Consider the following 21,838-nt stretch of genomic DNA (forward strand, 5'->3'; position numbering starts at 1 on the left):
ACACCTATATATGGGATCTAGAAAAATGGTACTAATGAACCTATGTGCAGGGCAGGAATAGGGAACAGCTTTGTGCACACAGCGGAGGAAGGGGAGGGCAGGATGAAGTGAGAGAGTAGCACTGAGATATATACGGTACCATGTGAAACACAGCTGGCCAGTGGGAAGGTGCTGTATGGCACAGGGAGCTCAGCCTGGCTCTGTGAGGACCTAGAAGGTGGGATGGGGGAGGGTGGGAGGAAGGCTCCGGAAGGAGGGGCCGGTGTATGCCTATGGCCGATTCACATTGTTGTACAGCAGAAACCAACACAACATTGTAGAGCAAGCCGCTGATGAAAAATGTTTTAAAATTTAAAAATAAATTTTACTGATTATAAAAATATAAATAGCTTACGATTTATAACTAATAATAAAATATACAATGCTTTTTATCTCAAAGTCCATTTAGCCAATTGGCTCTCATAAAACTTTTGTTTTCACTAAGAAGAAGCAAGAATTAGTCACTCAGTCGTGTCCCACTCTTTTAATTTTCACTGATTTTCCTTTATCCATAGCCAACCCCTGGCTGCAGTTCAACCACAATTTTACAGTTGGAATTATATCTCAACCCGTTCATTCTTTTTCCAAGTTTGTTGTCATTAAATCTGACATGTGATCTATTAAACTATTTTTCACCCTCATACAAATTATTAAACTAAAACTTCTTTCAATTTCAGCACTGGACAATATTCTTTTAATTTTAATCTTTATTATTCATGTTTTCTCCATCACTTTAAGTCCAGACCATCAACAAAATAAACCTCTGACTTATAGCATTTGCCGATTTCCACAGTGTAAATAGTCCCACCATGACTGATCTCAAGCTTCCCGTGTGACACCTCAGCACACAGCATTAGGAGCCACTATTACACAATCTGCCCCTCCCACACACACACACACAGACACTGTATAAACTACCTCAAGAGTATGGAGAATTGTCAGTGTAGTAAAATAATGAGGAATGGTTGAATTTTGATATTTAGTTCCTTTGTTCTTTTAACACAATTTAAGTTGAATAATGGCCGTGTTTAGCAGCCAGCTTGCAAGACCCCTGAAACTCAGCGCCCTGAGTCCACAGGAGCTGCCCACCACCAGCCACACACCAGCGCCATTGCCCCAAAGCCGGCCCATCGTGGGTGGGCTTGAGTATTTGCTGAATCGTGAGTGAGGACCCACGACCCCACCCGGGACATAGACCTGACTAGATTCCAAACCTTCCCCAGTTCTAACCTCTGGTGCTCAAGCTCCCTTTCAAGGAAGTGTATTGTGTCTGTATTTGTGGAAGGCGTGTGGGATATTGGCTCTTTCCTATTGTGTGTCAACCAGTAGATAAGAAGTAGGAGGACCGAGCTCTCAGGAGCCTTCTGAGCCCAGAGCTGGCAGCCACCTCCCTGGCTTCTTCCTGCACTGCAGACCCCATGGGACAGCTGGGGGTCTGTGCAGTGATGACAGGAGGGCTGGTGGGTGCAGGGCCCTTAAAACTACACAGTTCAGTAACGCCTTCTCTTTCTCTCCAGTCGGATATCTACTTCACAGCAACCGCATCAGCGAACGAGGTCTCGTCCGGAGGCAGCTCCAAGGGGGCCAGTGCCCACAATTCTCCTCAGACACCCCCAGGCCGAGATACTCCAGTGTTTCCTTCTTCCCTGGGGGAAGGTGAAGTCCAGTTTTTACTGTCTTATGATAGACATTTTGATCCATTCTGATTTCGCTGAAAGGTGAAACTGTTAGTAGCTTAGTCATGTCTGACTCTTTGCAACCCCATAGACCATAGCCTGCCAGGCTTCTCTGTCCATGGAATTCTCCAGGCAAGAATACTGCAGTGGGTTGCCATTCCTGTCTCCAGGGAATCTTCCCGACCCAGGGATTGAACCCAAGTCTCCTACATTGCAGGCAGATTCTTTGCTGTCTGAGCCACCAGGGAAGCCCCTGTAGTTCATTGTCAAATACTGACATGTGATTACTGCTGAAGGAACCCACTATTTGAAGCCACAAAAAAACTTGCAGTGTGGTTGCATTCTTAAGAAACCTTGTGATAATCCCCACCCCCAAACAATTCCCATTATGAAAACACTTGTTTCAAAGGGGAGAAGGAAGTTGAGGGTTAGTGAGACTGCAGTTGGCCCCAGCAAGTTATCTTCCCTTCAGGAATGTTAAGAATATAATAGAATTTCATAGCTAAAAGGATATCATCATGAAACCCACACATTACTCAGCACCCAGCTTTCACTCTGTCTGGCTTCGCCCTTGAACCCCGCAGACCTTTGCTATGGTTACTGCCTCAGGCTTTTCCTAACTTCTCACCATATGAGTCGTCTTTATGGCTCGCTGCCAGGAGAGCTCGGAGCTCCCAGCAGGACAGCTGTGCCTTTCTTGCCGCCTCCTTCCTCCTGCCCACGCATAACCAGGAGTGGGTGTTTTGTCCCGTTCACCCATGAACAGGATGCCGTTAGAAGACAGAGCTGGCAGGTGCCACCACTTTATTGCCCCTAATGAAATGCGGGAGGTCAGCCTGTGACATAAATTCTTCTTTCATGCTAATTATGTTGAGGAACCAGGAAATATTCTCTCATGAATAACATGAGCTCTTCTTAAAGTTCTAACGTTCTTTTTTGAACCCTTATTTCAGGTGAAATTCAATCCAAAAATCTGTACAAGATTCCACTCAGAAACCTGGTGGGCAGAAGCATCGAGCGGCCTCTGAAATCGCCCTTAGTCTCCAAGGTCATCACCCCACCCACCTCCATAGGCATTGGCATCGCGGCCATTCCTGTCACTCACTCCTTGTCCCTGTCCCGCATGGAGATCAAAGAAATAGCGAGCAGGACCCGCAGGGAGCTGCTGGGTAATGGCTGTCCATTCTCGTGTTTGTGATGTTTGTAAAGATACCTGCTGATTTTATCTGCGTGTATTGGTTGTGCTTAGTCATGTCTGACATTTTGTGACCCCATGGACTATAGCCCACCAGGCTCTTGTGTCCATGGAATTTTCCAGGTAAAAGTACTGGAGCGGGCTGCCGTTTCCTCCCCAAGGGGATCATCCCAACCCAGGGATTAAACCTGCATCTCCTGCGTTGGCAGGGGGGATTCTTTACCACCGTGCCACTTGGGAAGCCCATTTGTGGATATTAATTATCCTCAAATGCAAAGAGCCCTATCATAAGGGATTTATAAAGAAATTATAAACTTGCACCCACACCAAGGAATACTGTACAGTCTACCCAACAACAATGATGTGTCAGTCTAGATTTATTGGTATAGAAAGTGCACAAACCATATGAAGGGCAGGTGGGGAGGCAGTTTGTAAAATAGTCTGTCTAGTCTGATAACAATTTTTTAAATATAAGTAATCTAAATAGGTATGATCCTAGAAAAGTGTCTAGAAGGGCTTATAGCTGCCAGCTCTCAGGTAACATTTCATACTTGTATATCCAAAATGTAAATCTGTCTGGGATTTTCTGCATATTTTTGTTCCCTTTTTTGCATGTTTGTGGTGCAGTTCAGTCATCCCTTCCTGAAGCCCCTGGGCCAGGGGGCAGGTCTGTGGGGATGGGAGCAATGTCAGGTCCCTGCTATGCCCTCCTCTCAGTTCACAGGTGAGAGACCAGACCAGAGACACAAAGAGCACCATGATAATCATGAAGAGGCTAGACTTGTAAAGGTTTTTGTTCAGAGTTGTGAAAACAAAATGAGGAAAACTAGAGGCGTGATGGCAAACCAATAAGAACTGGTTTAAAACTTGAGTTGGCATCTGCATGGTGTAAAACTACAAGGACACACGCCTGTTCTCCGGTCACGCTTCCTGACCAGCTGGAGAAGGGGATTCAGACCCCCTGACAGGGCAACCTTGACATTGGCAAAATCGGTTGGCTCTTGAAGTTGGTCCCTCTAACTGAGCTTTTCAAATGTATGTATTGCTATTTTTAACCCATTATTCCCTAAGAAAGCTTGATCTTGCCAACTATTGTTGTATAAACCACTGTGCTTTTCAGAAATTGGACCTCTGAGTTGACAAATTACAATTTCCAGTGGTAGGACTGTAGATTTTCTTTCCTTCATTAAACTCTTCTGAGTCATTTTTTCCCAATACATATATTCGTTCTAATCAGAAACAAAAGACCTTCTACCAACAAGACAACGAGAAAATCAATTATTTACAAATACAGACTTTTATCATTGCTCTTCCTGCCTCCATCCCCGTAATGTACCAATACCCAACCAGGAGAAAAAGGGCATTTCCTGTCTCTTGGCAGTCCGATGGTAATGACCCTCTGACCTGTGATTCTCCCCTGCTATCCAGGCCTCTCTGATGACGGTGGATCCAGGTCAGAAGGAGCACCAAAGCCCAAGTCAAAGGCCCGGAAGCGGCTAGAAGAAAACCAAGGAGGTCCCAAGCCAGGGACAGTGCGGTCCACTAGCAGTGACAGGTAAAGAGGGACGTAGCCCATGCTCAGGGTGGTGGCCCCTCAAGTCACAGGACAGCCACAAGGCCCCTTCTGCTGAGTGACGGTGCGTGGGCCAGCCCCTTGGGCAAGCCGCAGCAGAGGGTCAGCGGCCAGCTCCTCTCTGAGGACCCCCAGAGAGCACAGCCTGCCAGGAAGGGGCCCAGGCAAAGGGGCAGTCTCACTAGCAACCCAACAAATGCACACTGAAATACAGAGACTTCTTTTGCTCACCAAATTGACAGAGACTTTTTTAAAACAAAAGTGCTCTCCAGTACTTCTGGTGGATCCTTTCTGGATGGCCATTCAGTATCACACATCTATGAATATTTGTTGAATCCCACTGATTGGTCCCCTGAGGTTCTCTGTGTCCCTCATAAAACACCTTGCCTGCTTCTGTGTGGAGGCCAAGGGGGCATGTGTCCAGGTTCTGTTGCAGGAAGGAAGACCCCCTTCCAGGGCCCAAAACTGGGCTCTTGTCTAACACTCAGAAATGAATTGTCTGAGGAGACACATGTGCTGACAAAGCAAGAGATTTTATTGGGAAAGGGCACCCGGGTGGAGAGCATAGGGTAAGGGAACCCAGGAGTACTGCTCTGCTGCGTGGCTCGCAGTCTCGGGTTTTATGGTGATGGGATTAGTTTCCGGGTGGTCTCTGGCCAGTCATTGTAATTCAGAGTCTTTCCTGATGGTGCACACATCGCTCAGCCAAGATGGATGCTAGCAAGAGGGATTCTGGGAAGTAGACGGTCACGCGGTGTCTCCTTTAGACCTTTCCCGAACTCTTCCGGTTGGTGGTGGCTTATTAGTTCCGTATTCCTTATCAGGATCTCCTGTCATAAAACAACTCATGCAGATGGTTATTATGGTGCCTGGCCAGGGTGGGCGGTTTCAGTCAGTGTGCTTCCCCGAACAGTTCCATTCATTCATGCAACACACATTCTTAGAGCACCTGGCACTGAGCTGGGGACATGGAGCTGAACTTCAGGGGCTCACAGGCTGGTGGGGAAGGCCAACCTTCCCCGGAATTATAGAGAATTATAGCATTCCAGGGCAGCAGGTGATACCAAAGAATGAGGTGTGCCATCCATTCCATGCTTGGGGTAGAGGGTTCCCAAATATCAGGAAAGGCTGAGCCAAGTCTCATAAATCAAGCAACCATTAGCCTGGCCCAGAGAGGAAGGCACTCACTCAGGCTTTAATCCAACACTTTCACTGAGCTCCTACCATGTAACCAGGCCCCTACCCTCATGGACTTTACATTTTAGTGTGGAGAAACACACAATAAACCTGTGAACAAGTAAGCAATTGCTGTCACTTCCATTAGTGACCAGCACTGCAAGGAAGTTTAAAACAAAGTGATGGGGGTGGGATGGATAAAAGGTCTACTTAAGGTGGGAGCTGGGAGTCAAGGAAGGCTTCTTGGAGGAAGTGGCATGGAGCTGAGCTCTGAATGAGAAGGAGCTGGGGGAACAGCCCTTCTGGCAGCGTAACGGGCAGGGGGAAAAAGTCCTGAAGAGAGAGAGAAGGAAGTGAGTGGGTCAGCCTGAGCACAGACAAGGAGGTGAGGTCAAGAACAACCAGAGGCTGGACCGTGGGCTTTTACAGGCTACAGTGAGTCCTTGGTGAACAGAGGAACTCCCTGAATTTGGTCAAACTGGTTTTGCAGGTGTCTGAGAGTAGAGAGAAAATAGAGGGCAATGAAGGGCTGGGAGGAGGCCAGAGGGGTCAGCAGGGTGGGGCCTGTGGGCCTGTGGTCAGGTGTTTCAGCCTTGTCCTCAGGCCATGGGGAACCAGGGGAGGGTTTATCCCAGTTTGCCTCACAAACACATATGTGTCACTACTGACCTTTCTTTTTTCCCTTTTTCTAGCTTTTTTTAATGGTGGTAAAAGTCAGATAATATAAAACATACTATTTTAACCACATTTAACTGTACAGTTCAGCAGCACCAAGTACATTCACATTGTTGTGCAACTTCTACCACTGTCCGTGTCCTAAATGTTTCATGTTCCTAAACTGCAACTCTGTCCCCATTAACCACTAATTCCCCATCTGCCCAACCCATACCCCTACTCCAGCCCCTGGCATCTACCAGTGTACTTTCTGACTCCATGAATTTGACTATTCTGGGTATCTCATATAAGTGGCCTTTACAACCCATAACAACCCAGGAGACTGGACAGTCTGCCTGCAGAACACAAGCTCTGTTGGGGTGGGCATCACTCCTGCACATGCCCCCCTCTCCCTCACAATGGTGGGGGTGGGAAAGACAGGTTCTCGCATTTAGGGGAGCAGGAAGCAGAGTAGCCAGCTCAGTGGTACACCCCAGGATCTGTTCACAGTGACTTCTCTCCTCTAGGATCACATCGAGCTCCCTAGAAAGTCCTTCCACTTCCGAAGCCAATCCCAATGGCCGTTACCAGTCGACCAGCTCCGACCCAGACCCTGTGGCCGAGCAAGAAGGCAGCCCCATCTGGGGCAGCTGCCCCTTTCAGCTCACTGCTTTCTCGGATGAAGACATTATTGATTTGAAGTAAACAGAGTCCCAATCAAGTTTGCCATGTTTAATTTTCTTACAGAGGTTTATACTCTTTAGCCAATTCTGACATCATTTCTCAACAAAATGTGGCTTTTAGCCTGTGTGTGATCTATTGGACCAAACCTTCTGCACCCTTGGCCTGTTTGGGTCACTCTCCAATGTCCGGTGCCATCTTTCTTGACCTTTCTTTCTTTCTGTTCAGGAACTATCAGTCCCCTTGTAATAAAGGCGGTAGATTTCACTGAGGTTTTAGATTGAAACTTTGAATAAATCAAAAATATTCATTCTTATTTATTGCAACCTTCTCTTATATTTTATATACTTAGATGGAAAAGTTATTTTTTCATTACAGTTTTGTTTTGTCACATAATGTGTTTCTTTTATTGAGATAAAGAAAAGCCATTGCTTTAAAAATTTATTATAAATGTTTTCTTTCTGCACCTCTGGCCCCTGTTGCTGTTTCAGTTCCCTGTGACTGGAACCAGCTGCATTCCTGCCTATAGACTTTTGAGAAAAGCTAAATTTTTAGATCTTAGAAACGCCTGCTTCTTTCTCCTTGTGTCTCACAAAAAAATAATAAGGTATAGGAGCCTGTTAAGAGTCTCAAGATTTTCTTTTGTTTTATTGTTACTGTGAAATCATACAACCTAGAAACTGTTAAACTTCATCCTCAAAATTATCATTCTTAAATTCCCTCCTCCTGTTCAGGTCTGCTTTGGTCTCTCACATGAATCAAATGAGTAGCCTTCCTCTTATCATGTATCCACCTTCTGTTGCTCCATCCTCAAAGTGAGAAGAAAATGTGAGTTTGGCCAAGTTCGAAGGAAATAGTGAGGTATCTAGCCAGGGGAGATCAAAGGAGGAAAATTGAGTTTCACTGACATTGTAAACTTTTTAATCTGTGTAAAGAAAATAACTTACTTCTGGCTTTAGTGTAACAGATTCCATTTTATTATATCTCGTCTTGCCAATATTACCCATCAAAAGAAACTTGAGATCATTTCCCCTGTTGAAGTGGCTCTGAGGAGTTCTTCTGCAGGTCTTCTCACTTACTGCAGAGGTCTGTGCTGGACATGACTCGATCTGATAGATCTCACAGAAGTTTGGACCCTACCTCCTTGTGGGCCTTGCACCCTGTGGGGAGAGCTCTCCTCTCCGCCTGTGGCTCAGAGAGTCCCACATGATACATCTGAGCTGAGGGCTGCCTGGTCCCCTTCAGCAGAAGGCAGGAGGTCAGAGTACTAAAGACAGTGCTTCTTCAGTGTACCCGGGGGGTGGTCCATAACCAAAGGAGTCTCCTCACAGTCTTTGCAGCATTCAGCGCTCCTGTTCTTCTGTGTTTTGTTATGCCCTTTTCATATAAAAGGGGAAAACACAAGATCAACTACATGCTGTATCTTGACCTCACCCAAAGCTTTGTGGATTGGGCTTTACTATTTTTATTTTTCAAATAAGGAAACTGAGGTTCAAAAGGAGGCAGTGATTTGAACCTGTGATTTCTCTGACCCCAGAACTGTGCCCTGTCCCCTGTCCACCCTATAGAGCCAGGCTGAATACCTTGTGTCAGCTGGATCTGGCTGGTGTTTTTCATGTTAAAGTAATTTGTAAGCCTCATGAGCTTGTATGTGTGTTTTTCCTGTCATCTTTTTCTTTCCCCTGAAGTTTCTTGCTTCTCAGCCTGGAATTGAAAAACCAAGGGCTATTTAGACCATTCTTCCAAAGAGACTGGCAGCATCAGAACCACCCCATGATTTGACAAGAGTCACAGATCTGAGGAGTGGATGTAGAATGGGCAAGGGGTGGGCACCACTAAACAGTTTGATGGACTTGGCTTATAAAAGGAAGGCGAGAGCCTGCTCTGGCAGCAATGTCTGCTTACAAAGGCCAAGTGAATGCTGCACACTCATGGGGAGGGAGATGACCAGCCAGAGGGCAGGAGCAGGTTTGAACGGTTCATGGCTTGGCGGCCACTCCAGTATTCTTGCCTGAAGAATCCCATGGACAGAGGAGCCTGGCGGGCTATAGTCCATGGGATTGGAAAGAGTTGGACACAACTGAAGCGACTTAGTGCACACGCATAGCTTGGAGGGCTGGCTGGCCTTAGCTGGGCTCACTGGATCACCCTGTCTACAGAAGCCTCTCTGCATACCCCTCAGGCTGAACTGCAAAGTAAAATGTCTAGCAGCAGCAGTTTGCCCTTGGAATCTGAAGCATCCATCCCCTCTGCAAACATCCAGTACCCACCATCTGGAGCAGAAGATCATGTCCATTGGGGAAGGGAGAGAAGTAGACAGGTGACTCACAAGCAATGATTAGCGCTGTAATAAGAATTTACGATTGGAGCACAAGACACCAAGGAAGAACCGAGGGGTGATTGCCTATGTCTTGAAAGATAATACAATCTGGTGACTGCACTAATTATACTGCCTAATATTTGAGTTATCTGGAATGTACTTGGTCTTTTCACTTTGCCCCTACAACAAACCCTCCTGCAAGATAGATACTATCATTTCCACTTGGAGATGAAGAGAAAGAGGCCCAGAGAGGGATTAGAAGCTAAACCTGTTACTCTCTTAGTCCTGGTTCTTGCCAGAATTACACAGCACCCCACCGCAGCTGCCTGCACCCAGGGAATGTGGCATACAAATCGCCACATTCTACAGCACCCTGACTTCTTCATACTCACCTCCACCAGTGACCAGGGTGCACACACGTAGAGAGACGCTATTAACATCCGCAGGGGACTCAAAATTGGGAGGTGAAGTATTAAGATGAAGATTCCAAAGTCAGGATTACCTGTGAAGTGAGTGGAATTTAGCAGAGACCATGGGGCTCACAGAGTCGGACACGACTGAAGCAACTTAGCAGACTTAGCAGCATGGGGCTCAACATTTAGGCCCAGATCAGTCACAGCTATGCGGCATGGGGGACCCCGCCTAAAACGGGTTCTCAGTACCCGAAGGTCGTGGTCATCATCGGTCTGCGACTCCGTAGCAGTCAGCAACCTGGGCTCTCCCGCCCTCACTCCAAGTCTTAACAAGCACAAGAATTGGACTGCGGCGCTCAGGACCACGCCTCCAACAACAGCTGATCCGAGAACAGACCAGCCCATAACCGGTGTTTAGAGACCTTCCGCCCTGCGGCTCTCGGTGGGCAGAGCTGCCCCCGCCTCAGAGCAGAGGTTAACGCTGAGCAGTTACTGCAGACCCTACCCAGGGAGGTCAGCGGCGCTTCGCAAAGACAGGGAGGGCAGTCCCGGACGCGACCCACGTGCTCCGCCTTCATTCGGCTTCCTAGCCGCACTGGCGGAAGCTAGATTAAGAGGCGGTTCCCGGCGCAAATGCAATCCCCACCCTCCACTCTCACTGGTCGGTTTCAGTTCAGTTCAGTCGCTCAGTCGTGTCCGACTCTTTGCGACCCCATGAATTGCAGTACGCCAGGCCTCCCTGTCCATCACCATCTCCCGGAGTTCATTCAGACCCACGTCCATCGAGTCCGTGATGCCATCCAGCCATTTCATCCTGGGTCGTCCCCTTCTCCTCCTGCCCCCAATCCCTCCCAGCATCAGAGTCTTTTCCAATGAGTCAACTCTTCGCATGAGGTGGCCAAAGTACTGGAGCTTCAGCTTTAGCATCATTCCTTCCAAAGAAATCCCAGGGTTGACCTCCTTTAGAATGGACTGGTTGGATCTCCTTGCAGTCCATGGGACTCTCAAGAGTCTTCTCCAACACCACAGTTCAAAAGCATCAATTCTTCGGCGCTCAGCCTTCTTCACAGTCCAACTCTCACATCCATACATGACCACAGGAAAAACCGTAGCCTTGACTAGACTGACCTTAGTCGGCAAAGTAATGTCTCTGCTTTTGAATATGCTATCTAGGTTGGTTATAACTTTTCTTCCAAGGAGTAAGCGTCTTTTAATTTCATGGCTGCAGTCACCATCTGCAGTGATTTTGGAGCCCAAAAAAATAAAGTCTGACACAGACGCCATGATCTTCGTTTTCTGAACGTTGAGTTGGTCGGTTTGGGTCGAGGATTCTTAGATGACCCCGCCTTCGAGCTCGCATCACCCTCCTATTGGGTGGCTGTGTGAGCCCCCGCCACATACAAGCTCCTCCCCTGCCTATACATTGGATGCCCGTCCTGGAGGCGGTGCCAGTGAGAGACGCTCTCCGGCTCTTTACTTCCATTGGTCCGCTTTCACTTGAAGGGCGGCTCCTAGAGCAGACGCTAACCCCGCCTTGCGTTCCCATTGGCTGCTCCCTTACCCCGCCTAGAGCCGCTCCTCACTGTCTGTTGGTTGCCCTGGCCTGAGAGGCCGGTGCTGGCAGCACTCGCGGGACCCGTCGCGGGAACCCGCAAAGCAAGCGTTGATCGCGGACATGACGCCTGAGGATCAAGAGGAGACCCAGCCGCTCCTGCGGCCGCCCGGCGGCAGGTGAGCAGTAGGGGGAACCCAGGTCCGCTTGCGCGGCCCCATTCCATCCTCTGCGCCCAGGCCTTGCCCCTCACCGACCGCCCCTGTCTCCGCAGCGCTCCCCGCGGCCGCCTCGTCTTCCTCGCTGCCTTCGCCGCTGCCCTGGGACCGCTCAGCTTCGGCTTCGCCCTCGGCTACAGCTCCCCCGCCATCCCGAGCCTGAGGCGCGCCGCGCCCCCGGCCCCGCACCTCGACGAAGATGCAGCCTCCTGGTTCGGGGTGAGGCCTTGGGCTCACCCTCCTGCCCTCAGGGGCCTTCCACCGCCCACCCCTAAGACGGGTGCCGGGACCCTCCCCGCGCTGCCTGGCTTTGGGCGGGCATGGAGACCCTCCGCCGAGTATGTCCTGGCTCCCCTGAGAGGGTCGCCCATCTCCCCTGTCTCCTCAGCGGCTGAGGGTGGGGTGGAGGGCGAGGTTGGGCCGCGGGCCTCCGGTGCCCCCTCCCTCAGCCGGCGGTCGCCCCGCCCCCAGGCCATCGTGACCCTGGGCGCCGCGGCCGGGGGCGTGCTGGGCGGCTGGCTCCTGGACCGCGCGGGGCGCAAGCTAAGCCTCCTCCTCTGCGCCTTGCCCTTCGTGGCCGGCTTCGCCGTCATCACCGCGGCTCAGAACCTGTGGATGCTGCTTGGAGGCCGCCTACTTACTGGCCTGGCCTGCGGCATTGCCTCGCTCGTGGCCCCGGTGAGTGTGTTTCCTCCCAGTCAGGCGCCCTGGGACCCGGGAAAAGGGGCAGAACTCGGGGCCTGATTCTCTCACTGGCTGCGGCCTCTTGAGTGCCTGACACCATGCCCCACCCTGCTCCATCTTCCTTACACTCCCATGGGGCCTTGGAAAGAGCTGTTGTTATCCGTCCCTGGTTACAGATGAAGCTTAAAGGAACGTGAAGTGGAAGTCGCTCAGTCGTGTCGAACTCTTTGCGACCCCATGGACTGTAGTCCATGGAATTCTCCAGGCCAGAATGCTGGAGTGGATAGCCTTTCCCCTCTCCAGGGGAATCTTCCCAACCCAGGGATGGAACCCAGATCTCCCGCATTGTGGGCAGATTCTTTACCAGCTGAGCCACAAGTCCTTGGTTTAAGTACAAAGTCAGTGGTGATTGCTACTTCTTGAAACCTGAGTGATGGCACTTAACAGGGCCTCTCTTTGGCTCTACAAATGAGGTGCCCTCTGTGGATGGTCAACAGAAGCCTCACACGATGGCTTAGGTCCCCCTTGGCCTTCAGACCACTGGCTACAGTTCAGCAGGAAAATCCCATTGTGGTTTGTCCCCAGGGGCAGAGGCTGCTGGGACCTGGCACGCCCCTTCACTGCTCAGGAAGTGGCCCTCCAGGCATTCCCCCTGCTCCTCTCTCACCACCTCCTGAGCCAGCACTGCCCAGGCTACCTTTGGAGGTGGACACGTCTGGGTGAAACCACAGCCCTGGGCAGAGCACCTCTGTGAGCCCATAAGGTGGGAATGATGGTGTTAGCTCAGGCTGTGGCTGTGCGGCTTCACAAGAGCCTACACACACGGCCCTGGCCCTGGTATGGCCGGTGGAAGGACTTGGACCCTGGCAGCTGGGATTGCCGGGTGTCCTGTGACCTGCTGCTCGTCGTGGGCTTGAGTGATCCACCACCACCCACACCCTAAGCAATCAAGACTAAAAGCAGTAGCTCAGAATCCCTCCCTTTGCACCTACCACTCATTTCAACTGCATCTGCTGGGTAATACACAGCAGCTAGATTGGATTTTATATCTGGATTTTTTTGGTGGTTTTTTTTTATTGGGCAAAAACACACCTGCCTTAGTCATGGACATAAGACATGGAATAACACAGAAGCATGGGCAAGTGCTTTCTGGCTCCTGAGCCCAGAGGAAGCTGCGGCAGTCACTGGTAGCAAGTGAGGTTCCTGCTTTCACTCCAAGGGCACCACTCAAAGTGTGGTCCTTGGGTCAGCAGCTGTGTGTCTCCTGGAGGTGGTTAGAAAGGCGGAATCATGGGCCCACCACACATCTGTTGTTGTTGTTTAGTTGCCAAGTCTCATATCTGACCCTCTGTGACCCCACAGACTATACTCCGCCAGGCTCCTCTGTCCATGGTATTTCTCAGGCGGGAATACTGGAGTGGGTTGCCATTTTCTTCTCCAGGGGTGCTTCCCCACCCAGGGATGGAGCCTGTATCTCCTGCTTGGCAGGTAGATTCTCTACCACTGGGCCACCAGGGAAGCTCTACACACATACTATGTTAGAATTTGCTTTTTGTCAAGGGTATACAATTACATGAAAGTTTAAAAAGCTCTACACCCCCCCGCACACACACACACAGTGTCCACATATATACCCTTTAAACATGTGCTGTGGATTACATGGTGGGGATCTCTGATGGCCAGGGACCTGCAGTTAGGGGTCCCCTGGGCCTGCAAGTACCCCAGTCGAGGCTCTCCTCAGCTCTGAATGGCTGAGAGTTTTCAGTTTTAAGAACCCCTGGACCCCAAGTACACTCTCGTCTTAATTACCAACAGGTCTATATCTCTGAAATTGCCTACCCTGAGGTGCGAGGGCTGCTCGGCTCCTGTGTGCAGCTGATGGTGGTCACAGGCATCCTCCTAGCCTACCTGGCAGGTATGGTTTTCTTATTATCTCTTGTGGTGACTGTTCATGGATGTCTGATTATCTTACAGATGTAGAAACTGAAGTTCAGAGAGGTCAGGAGACTTGCCCAAGGTCAGACAGCCACTGCCCAGGATGCCACGTTCCCATACCACTTCCCTGAGAACCCTGGGTCATGTGGGTCTCGTGACAGTATTCTAAGGAGAGCTGGAGAAGGTGATGTCCTCATCTCCCCAGAGCAGAAGCCCATTCCAGGAGTGTAGGGAAGGCTGACGAGTTGGAGCAGTACCTCCCTGTGTGGTGACCAACGAGGATTCTGGGGCTGCAGGGAAAGTCTTTAGCCTAAGAGCTTGGAGGGCGCAAATGTGTCTCCCCGAGAATCAGTACTGGGTTTGCAGCCTGAAGGAGGCAGGTTCCAGAGAACCCAAGGGTCAGAGCTGGAGCCAGCATGAAGAAGCTTCCAGAAGCAAGAGGAAGCTTCCAGAGGCACCCTGGAATGAACTGGGGTAGAGGAAAGGCAGGCTTCATATCTGACAGCCCCGGATTAGGGGAATATGCCACTTACTAGCTGTGTGTCCTTGGCCCAGTCAACTGCCCCTGGGAGCCTCAGGTTCCCTGTCTTCACGTGGAGATTAACCTTACCTAGTCCAAGGCTGCTGAGGGATTAAATTAACTGACACTGTAAAAAGTGCCTGGCAGCAGGCCCCAGTAAGAATTGTCAAGGGATGGCCTGAGAACCATGAGGGAATGGGGGTTTGGGGCCGGATGGGCAGTGGCAGGGTCCGGGGCACGTGCCCTCTGGTTCCTCAGAGTGGACAACATGCAGGTCTGTGGTCTTTCCTTTCTACCCACTTAGCATCCTGACTCTCATTCAGAGTCCTGGCCGCAGTCTAGCTGCCTTGTGGGGCCAGTAGTGTCCCAAAGCCATTGCGTAGACACTGATACTCAGGGTCACTTTGGTGTAGTCACACCTATAGGATTTCTTCCAGGTCATCATAAGCCACACTTTCACTGATCAGCTTCTGTGAGTTCTGACTGACGTTTTTCAGTGAAAAGCCCCCGCTTCCTCTCTGTCCCCCTTCCTCCCGGAGGAGCCAGCCTTGCCTGCTTCTCAGTCAGTCTACCTGCTGAGGCCTGTGCACACTCTTGCCCCCACTCCCTTTCAGACCGATGGTGCTGTATATCACGTATATCACAGCAATACAGAGTGAGCACCTTTGTTTAGTGGCTGCATAAACCTTCACTGATACACGCCCCCCGCCTTGTTTCCACACTGAACAATAAAAATGACAACATCAATGACAAACCCTGGGGAGTCCTGCAAAGACACTGGGGTCCCCACCCTTTAAGCAGAGTCCCTGGGTTGGCAGGGGCCAGGTGCTCCCCGAGAAGATCCGGGCTGGCTCACGCCGCTCTGACGTCTCTCCCCCCAACCCCCAGGCTGGGTACTCGAGTGGCGCTGGCTGGCCGTGCTGGGCTGCGTGCCCCCCTCCTTCATGCTGCTGCTCATGTGTTTCATGCCCGAGACCCCTCGCTTCCTGCTGTCTCAGCACAAGCGCCAGGAGGCCATGGCTGCCATGCAGTTCCTGTGGGGCTCTGCCCCGGGCTGGGAGGAGCCTCCCACTGGGGCTGAGCACCAGGTGAGGGGCTGGGAGCCAGCACTGGGGAGGGGGACCTGGAAGTATCACCCCAGAGGTCAACACAGTGCAGCACCACAGCTGCACACGTGTGTGCTCACACACACACGAGGGCCCGTGAGCTTGGGAGTGATGTCCTGTGGGCCACTACTTGGCTGGACCCAAGTCTTAGCCATCCCTGGGGAAGCCTGAGCCCTGATCTCCCTGTCCCTGCAAGAGAAGGGCCAGGCCATATCAAAGGAGAATGCAGGTGGGGACTTGAGGACTCGGAATTTTGAAACAGGAAGCTGTAGGACCAGGGAGAATGTTGAGTCTCTGCCCCTTACCTCTGTGTGACCATCCCATCTTTAACCTGAGTTTCTTCCCCTGTTAAGTGGGGTCATAGCACATGCCTGGTGGTGGTGGTAAGGATCAGTGGGGCTGGTGAAGGTGCTCGGCCCAGACCCAGACCCAGGGCTGGTGGGACTCGGGAACCCTGGGTTCTCTGCTCATAGAGCATCTCCGTGGATCCCCCAGAAAATCAGGAAGGGCCGTGAGGAAGGGAGGGTAAAGTGATGTGGGGACCTGAAGCAGAGGCTACAGGTGGGGCTGGGACAAAACACAGAGGCTCCCTCACTCCACCAGGCCCCAGAATGGTGGGGAGCTCAGAGCCGGGGTGCCCTCAGGAGAGGTAGAGAGAAGCCCTGATGCCCGGTGTCCGTCTGAGCAGGACTTCCATGTGGCCCAGCTGCGGTGTCCTGGCATCTACAAGCCCTTCATCATCGGCATTTCCCTGATGGCCTTCCAGCAGCTGTCGGGCGTCAATGCCGTCATGTTCTATGCGGAGACCATCTTTGAGGAGGCCAAGTTCAAGGTAAAGAGGCCTCTGCCCCGGCCTGCCTCACCCGGAGGCTGTGTGGGTGGGGCCCGGTCCCGGGGTGTCCGCCTGACCCTCCTGGCCCGTCTCCCCAGGACAGCAGCCTGGCCTCAGTCGTCATGGGTGTCATCCAGGTGCTGTTCACCGCCACAGCAGCCCTGATCATGGACAGAGCCGGGCGGAGGCTGCTCTTGACCTTGTCAGGTGAGGCCCCAGGGGGATGGCTCTGCCCTCTGCACGACTGGGGGCCTCCCACTGCAGGCTGGAGGGCCTTTGCTGAGGTCAGCATGTTGTAGGAGGAGAACAAGGGCTGAGTGTCCCCAAGAGCACGGGCAGGACTTCAGAGGAGCATTGGCTCCAGGCCAGGCCTGCGCTCACTGCTCTGCTGCGGCATGCCTTAACCAGGGCAGAGAATCTTGGAGAAGGCCCCTCCAGGGCCCGGTTTACAGTGAGGAAACCGATGGCCTGAGGGTGAAGAGGCCTTGAAGCCTGGGTCCTCTCTGGGCAAGTGACTACCTGAGCCAACTTCCCCTCTGAAACAGAGATGGAGGTGGTGGCAGGCCAAGGCAAGGATCAGCACGCAATGCAAGGGAAGCTCCTCGTGGGCAGCCGGGCCCTCGGTGCTGCTGGGGAAGTGGGCCTGGCTGCTGGTGGTTGCTCCTGCCTCCTCAAAGCCAGGGAGGGTCTGCTTCCAGAAGCTTCTTGGGGTCGGCTGAGGTGTGAGGGCCAAGCCGGGGCTGGGAGGGCCAGGCTGGAGCGAGGGTGCCCCGGCGGGTCTCCACTCACTGCCCCTCACGGAGGAGCTCAGGCCACCTGCCAGGGACACCGTGCACTGACCGCCAGCCCCCCAGCTGCCCCGTGCCTGGGCTGCAGGCCGCCGCCTCATGCCCTCCCACTGCCCTGCCCACCGCCGCCCTCCACCCACAGGTGTGGTCATGGTGTTCAGCACCAGCGCCTTTGGCGCCTACTTCAAGCTGACTGAGGGCGGCCCCAGCAACTCCTCGCACGTGGACCTCCCAGCGCCTGTCTCCATGGAGCCTGCCGATACCAACGTGGGGCTGGCCTGGCTGGCGGTGGGCAGCATGTGCCTCTTCATCGCCGGTGAGTGGGGGGCTGAGGGGAGGTTGAGGGGGCCGCCCTGTCGCTGCCAGGTTCCCGTGGGTCCCTGGAGTCCCGGCCTGCTCGGCCTCACCCCTGGGTTTACAGCTCTGACTGTGTGCCGGGCACCGGCTCAGCCCCGCTCTGCTCCTTTGACGTCACCGCACAAGCGCCCTCCGAGCCGCCCGGTTCCCGTGCTGTTCTGTAGAGCAAGGCCTGACGCGTCCGAAGTGAGGGGAGTGACCTGAGCCCCCAGGCTGAATCCGGGCCCCACTTCAGCCCAGGGGTGGTCTTCGGCGAGCCAAGGGCCGCCCAGCCCCGCGGACCTGAGGCCTTTCTTGCCCTTGCAGGCTTCGCTGTGGGCTGGGGGCCCATCCCGTGGCTCCTCATGTCTGAGATCTTCCCTCTGCATGTCAAGGGCGTGGCCACCGGCGTCTGCGTCCTCACCAACTGGTTCATGGCCTTTCTGGTGACCAAAGAGTTCAGCAGCCTCATGGTGAGTGCAGGCCCTGACAGGCTCCCCCTGCCACAGCCGGCAGAAAAGTACTTTTCAGAATTACTCTTGTGACAGACTTGGGGTTGGCAGCCTTGCCTGCAGGCTGAAGCCCCACCAGCCTGCGAGCCCATCCTAGTCGGGGGTGTGGGGAAGCAGACGGGCTGGAGCAGGCACAGAACCCAGGCTGTGACCACTGGGGACCCTCCAGGCTGTTGAGCTGGAAGGACAGCAGGACTGACCTCCTCCCCCACTGGACTTTGGGGACTTTGGGAAGCAAGGCTGCGTGAGAAGCTCCACCTTTGGAGTGCAGGCTGGGCCCCGTCCCCACCTTGGCCGCTTCCCACTGTGTGACTTGGGTATGCTGCTTCCCTTTCTCTGAACCAGCTTCTTTGCCTCAAAGCGGAGAAGGGGGACAGTGCCTCCCTCTTAGAGCTGATGGGAGCATCAGTTCGGTTCCACATTTTGCCACTAGCTGGCGGATGGGCTGATGCAGACTTGGTCCCAGCCTCAAGGCCTCCAGTCCAGTGCGGGCACCGCTCTGGTGCAGACAGTCAAGCCATCTGTTCAGTCGTTCTCCCCCCACTCCCCCCAGGGCTCCTGGTACGTGCCACATCCAGGCCTGTTTAGGGTGCCAGAGCAGCAGTGAATGAGATGGACAGGGCCCCCTTTATGACAAGGGCTGGTACTACAGTGGCCAGTGGTGGGAGGATGAACCACCAGGAGGCTGGGCTGGGGCAAGGGGAGGCCAGTCATGATTGGCGTGAATGCTTGGGGCTGGCCTGGACCCCGCAGGGCCTGCGCTGCTCCAGGGAGCTCATCACGAAGACCAGAGCAAAGCCCTGGAGGGGAGGGGAGTTCCAGGAGCTTGGAGGGGGCTGACAGTCGAGGAGGGGATGGTGGCAAGGGACCTAAGAGTGGTCTGGCTGTCACTGAGAGGCCAGGAGAAAGGCTTCAAGGAGGGCGGGGTGGGGTGGCCAGGTGCCCGAGGCAGAGGGGCTGGAAGCGGGCAGCCTTTGCTTCTGGCAGCTGAGATGACACTGGGGCTGGGCGGGGAGGGTGCACCGCCTGTGCCCAGGGCTGCTGCTCCCTCTCCCCTCCGCTCATGGGCCCTGAGTGTTCCCATGTGCGCACACGACCCCATCACCACCGAGAGCTCACCCATTTCCTCTGGCACCAAGGAGAGAGACTCCTAAGCCGTCAGGAACCACAGAGGGCAGGGCCAGATCGAGCGGAGAGGAGAGCCTCTGGGCCCTGGAGTCGGATCCTGGGGACTGGAGGCCAGCTGTCACTTGATGGTAGGCCTCTGACCTGGGGGCAGTCACTTCGTCACAGTGAGCTCAGTGTCCCCACCGCACACCATCCACAGCTTGCACAGTGCTCAGCTTGGGCTTCTGGATGGCCCACCAGGCCCTCCTGCACATCCCTGAGCCTGGGCATGGTGGGGCAGGACCTCGGCTTCTGGGCCCAGGAGGGTTCCTGGCCCAAGTGGGCTCCCGCATCATATCACAGCCTTGCCTCTTATCTTCGCAGGAGGTGCTCAGGCCCTATGGTGCCTTCTGGCTGGCCTCTGCCTTCTGCATCTTCGGTGTCCTTTTCACTCTGGCCTGTGTCCCTGAGACCAAAGGGAAGACTTTGGAGCAAATCACAGCCCACTTTGAGGGGCGATGACAGCTTCTTCTTGTGAGCGGCTGCCCTACTTGCTGCACCTGCTTTGAGCCTCAGAGGGGATGGGGCCTACCTGTGACTCCAAACTGAGCCTCTGCTGGGAGCCCGGATCCCTGGCTGTCCTCAGGGAGTCAGGAGCCAGGACGACAGCCCCTCGGAGCCTTGTCCTCTGGGGTCCCTCCTTCCTGCCCAGTGAAGCACGGGGACAAGGTTCCCAGCTGCTGGGTCCAGTTTCTACTGCTGCCCTGTGATCCGGGAGAAGGAACATCTTGGAGACGCTTCGCTGTCCTGTGGTCAGTCCTCCACACGCCGACTCCATCATGACACAGAAGTGACAGCGGAGGAGGGGGGCTCTTGGTTCCTGGTTTTCTGGAGACGCTTTGGAGGCTGGGTGATGGCCTGTGGTATCTCCTCTCACGTGGCTGCATTATCAGGGAGGAACTTTGCCAAATAAATATTTGACTCAGAAAATCAGGTCATGAGCTGTTTGTGTGGGCTGCAGTCAAGAAGAGCATTTTCTTGTCCCTCCCATAAAAGCAGGCCTCCCATGAACTGACTCTTGCCAGGAACATCTGTGGATCAGCTTCCTCGTGATCAGCCAGGCTTGCCTTTGGCACTTGGAGGTTATTTCTGACTCCTTCCTCAGGTTCAGCCCCCTGAACCATTAGTCAGCAAATTTGATTGAGTTCCTCCTGCAAAAAAATGTTCCTCTCAAAAAAAGTTCCTCTCTTCATATTAACTTTAATGGAGCCAGAAGTCTTTTTTCAAATTACTTTTATTGTGTGCTGTATAATACACATTTACTGTAGGAAAATTAGAAAACACTGATTTCTTCAATATAATTGTTTTTAGAGCAGTTAACCATCTGTTCTGCACTATTCTACATTAACTCCTTTATTCAGATAAATAAAAAAAATTCACACCTGCACCTTTCCAAGCAGAACTGGTTTAGAATTTGACTCTGTCTTTAAAGATCTCTCCCCTGACATACACACTTCCCAGCATCACTACACAGGGGGGACTTTTTGTTCCAGAACCTGTTTTATTCACTTTATTCAGGTTGTGCAACCTCTATCATATGCCCATCTTGACACATTAAGCTTTGTAATGAGACCAAATAAGACTGGAAAGAAGGGCAGCGGAAGCATGGAGTGATCCAGGGCAGAGCAGTGGAGAGACCTGGACAAGTCAGTTAACCTCCCTAAACCTCAGTTTATCCACCTGTAAAATGGGCACAATGATGCTACCTCCCTTGTGGGGTTGTTAACAAGGATGAAAGGAGATGATCATGGAAAGCACTTAGATGCGAGGATGGCACTGAATAAGTGCTCAAATCAGTTTCGTGTGGTGGTGGTGAGACCGTGCGGGTGAGGGTAGGAGGCTGTGGTGGAGATGAGAAAAAGGTGGCATGTGAGGCTCAAGGGGGTACTTCATAGGAGAATATTTGAAATCTTTATAAGTTTTTATTTTCTACCCTATTCCCTCAGCAACTTCTGATTGCTACTAGCACCTACTTATAGTACCAAGGACTATGGACACATGCACTCTTCAGAGGTTCCCTTACATTCCTTGAGGCCTTCCCATGACAGCACAAGATGGTTCAGGGACTAAGGCAGCCCCAGCTGACAGTCCTGTATCTACCACAGGAACCCAGTCCAGGACCATCCGGCACACACCCATGAAGTGGGGCAGGATGAAATGTCCCCAGAGGACAGGTGCAGAAGCTGTGCTTTACCTAGCCTGGGATAGAAAAGTGTTCTGCCAACCAACATCCATCCCATCACCCACTAGCACCCCCAGAACAATTTCCAGGAGGATCCTGGCTTTTAAGAACCTATGGCAAGAAATTCCCTAACGCCACGCAGTGGACGGAGCAGAATAGACATCACTGCCAATAAAGGTCCATGTAGTCAAAACTATGATGTGAGAGTTGGACTATAAAGAAAGCTGAGTACCGACGAACTGATGCTTTTGAACTGTGGTGTTGGAGAAGACTCGAGAG

The 21,838-nt window shown here is 52.7% G+C and overlaps 2 protein-coding genes across 3 annotated transcripts in view; both read left to right on the forward strand.

Annotated features, from left to right (window-relative positions):
* GARNL3 (GTPase activating Rap/RanGAP domain like 3) overlaps window positions 1-7,018 on the forward strand; it is a 118,807-nt gene extending 111,789 nt beyond the window's left edge. Inside the window, exons 25-28 of the mRNA XM_052649136.1 lie at window positions 1,557-1,695; window positions 2,669-2,884; window positions 4,339-4,465; window positions 6,841-7,018. Coding sequence (XP_052505096.1) covers window positions 1,557-1,695; window positions 2,669-2,884; window positions 4,339-4,465; window positions 6,841-7,018 — 660 coding nt within the window. The remainder of the gene's footprint in view (window positions 1-1,556; window positions 1,696-2,668; window positions 2,885-4,338; window positions 4,466-6,840) is intronic.
* Window positions 7,019-11,338: 4,320 nt separating this feature from the next.
* Window positions 11,339-20,393, forward strand: SLC2A8 (solute carrier family 2 member 8). 2 transcript variants are annotated; one of them, XM_052649030.1, is made up of 10 exons: window positions 11,339-11,458; window positions 11,554-11,716; window positions 11,969-12,175; window positions 13,997-14,096; window positions 15,525-15,724; window positions 16,431-16,574; window positions 16,673-16,781; window positions 17,505-17,678; window positions 18,026-18,171; window positions 19,702-20,393. In XM_052649030.1, exons 1-10 carry the CDS (start codon window positions 11,403-11,405, stop codon window positions 19,837-19,839), a joined length of 1,437 nt encoding a protein of 478 aa, XP_052504990.1. In that variant the 5' UTR covers window positions 11,339-11,402; the 3' UTR covers window positions 19,840-20,393. The 2 variants fall into 2 exon arrangements, with proteins under 2 accessions (XP_052504990.1, XP_052504991.1); XM_052649031.1 differs by lacking the exon at window positions 11,554-11,716 and having other exon boundaries at window positions 11,425-11,458.
* Window positions 20,394-21,838: the final 1,445 nt, after the last annotated feature.

This window comes from Budorcas taxicolor, chromosome 11 (assembly GCF_023091745.1).
Source record: "Budorcas taxicolor isolate Tak-1 chromosome 11, Takin1.1, whole genome shotgun sequence".
Classification (NCBI taxonomy): domain Eukaryota; kingdom Metazoa; phylum Chordata; class Mammalia; order Artiodactyla; family Bovidae; genus Budorcas; species Budorcas taxicolor.

What these genes read in the sequence shown, in the direction of transcription:
- SLC2A8 (XM_052649030.1), top strand. Translation starts at nt 11,403, where the DNA reads ATGACGCCTGAGGATCAAGAGGAGACCCAGCCGCTCCTGCGGCCGCCC. An exon ending in ATGCAGCCTCCTGGTTCGGG is followed by an intron (nt 11,717 to 11,968) that starts GTGAGGCCTTGG and finishes CCCCGCCCCCAG; the next exon opens with GCCATCGTGACCCTGGGCGC. An exon ending in GCTGCTCTTGACCTTGTCAG is followed by an intron (nt 16,782 to 17,504) that starts GTGAGGCCCCAG and finishes CTCCACCCACAG; the next exon opens with GTGTGGTCATGGTGTTCAGC.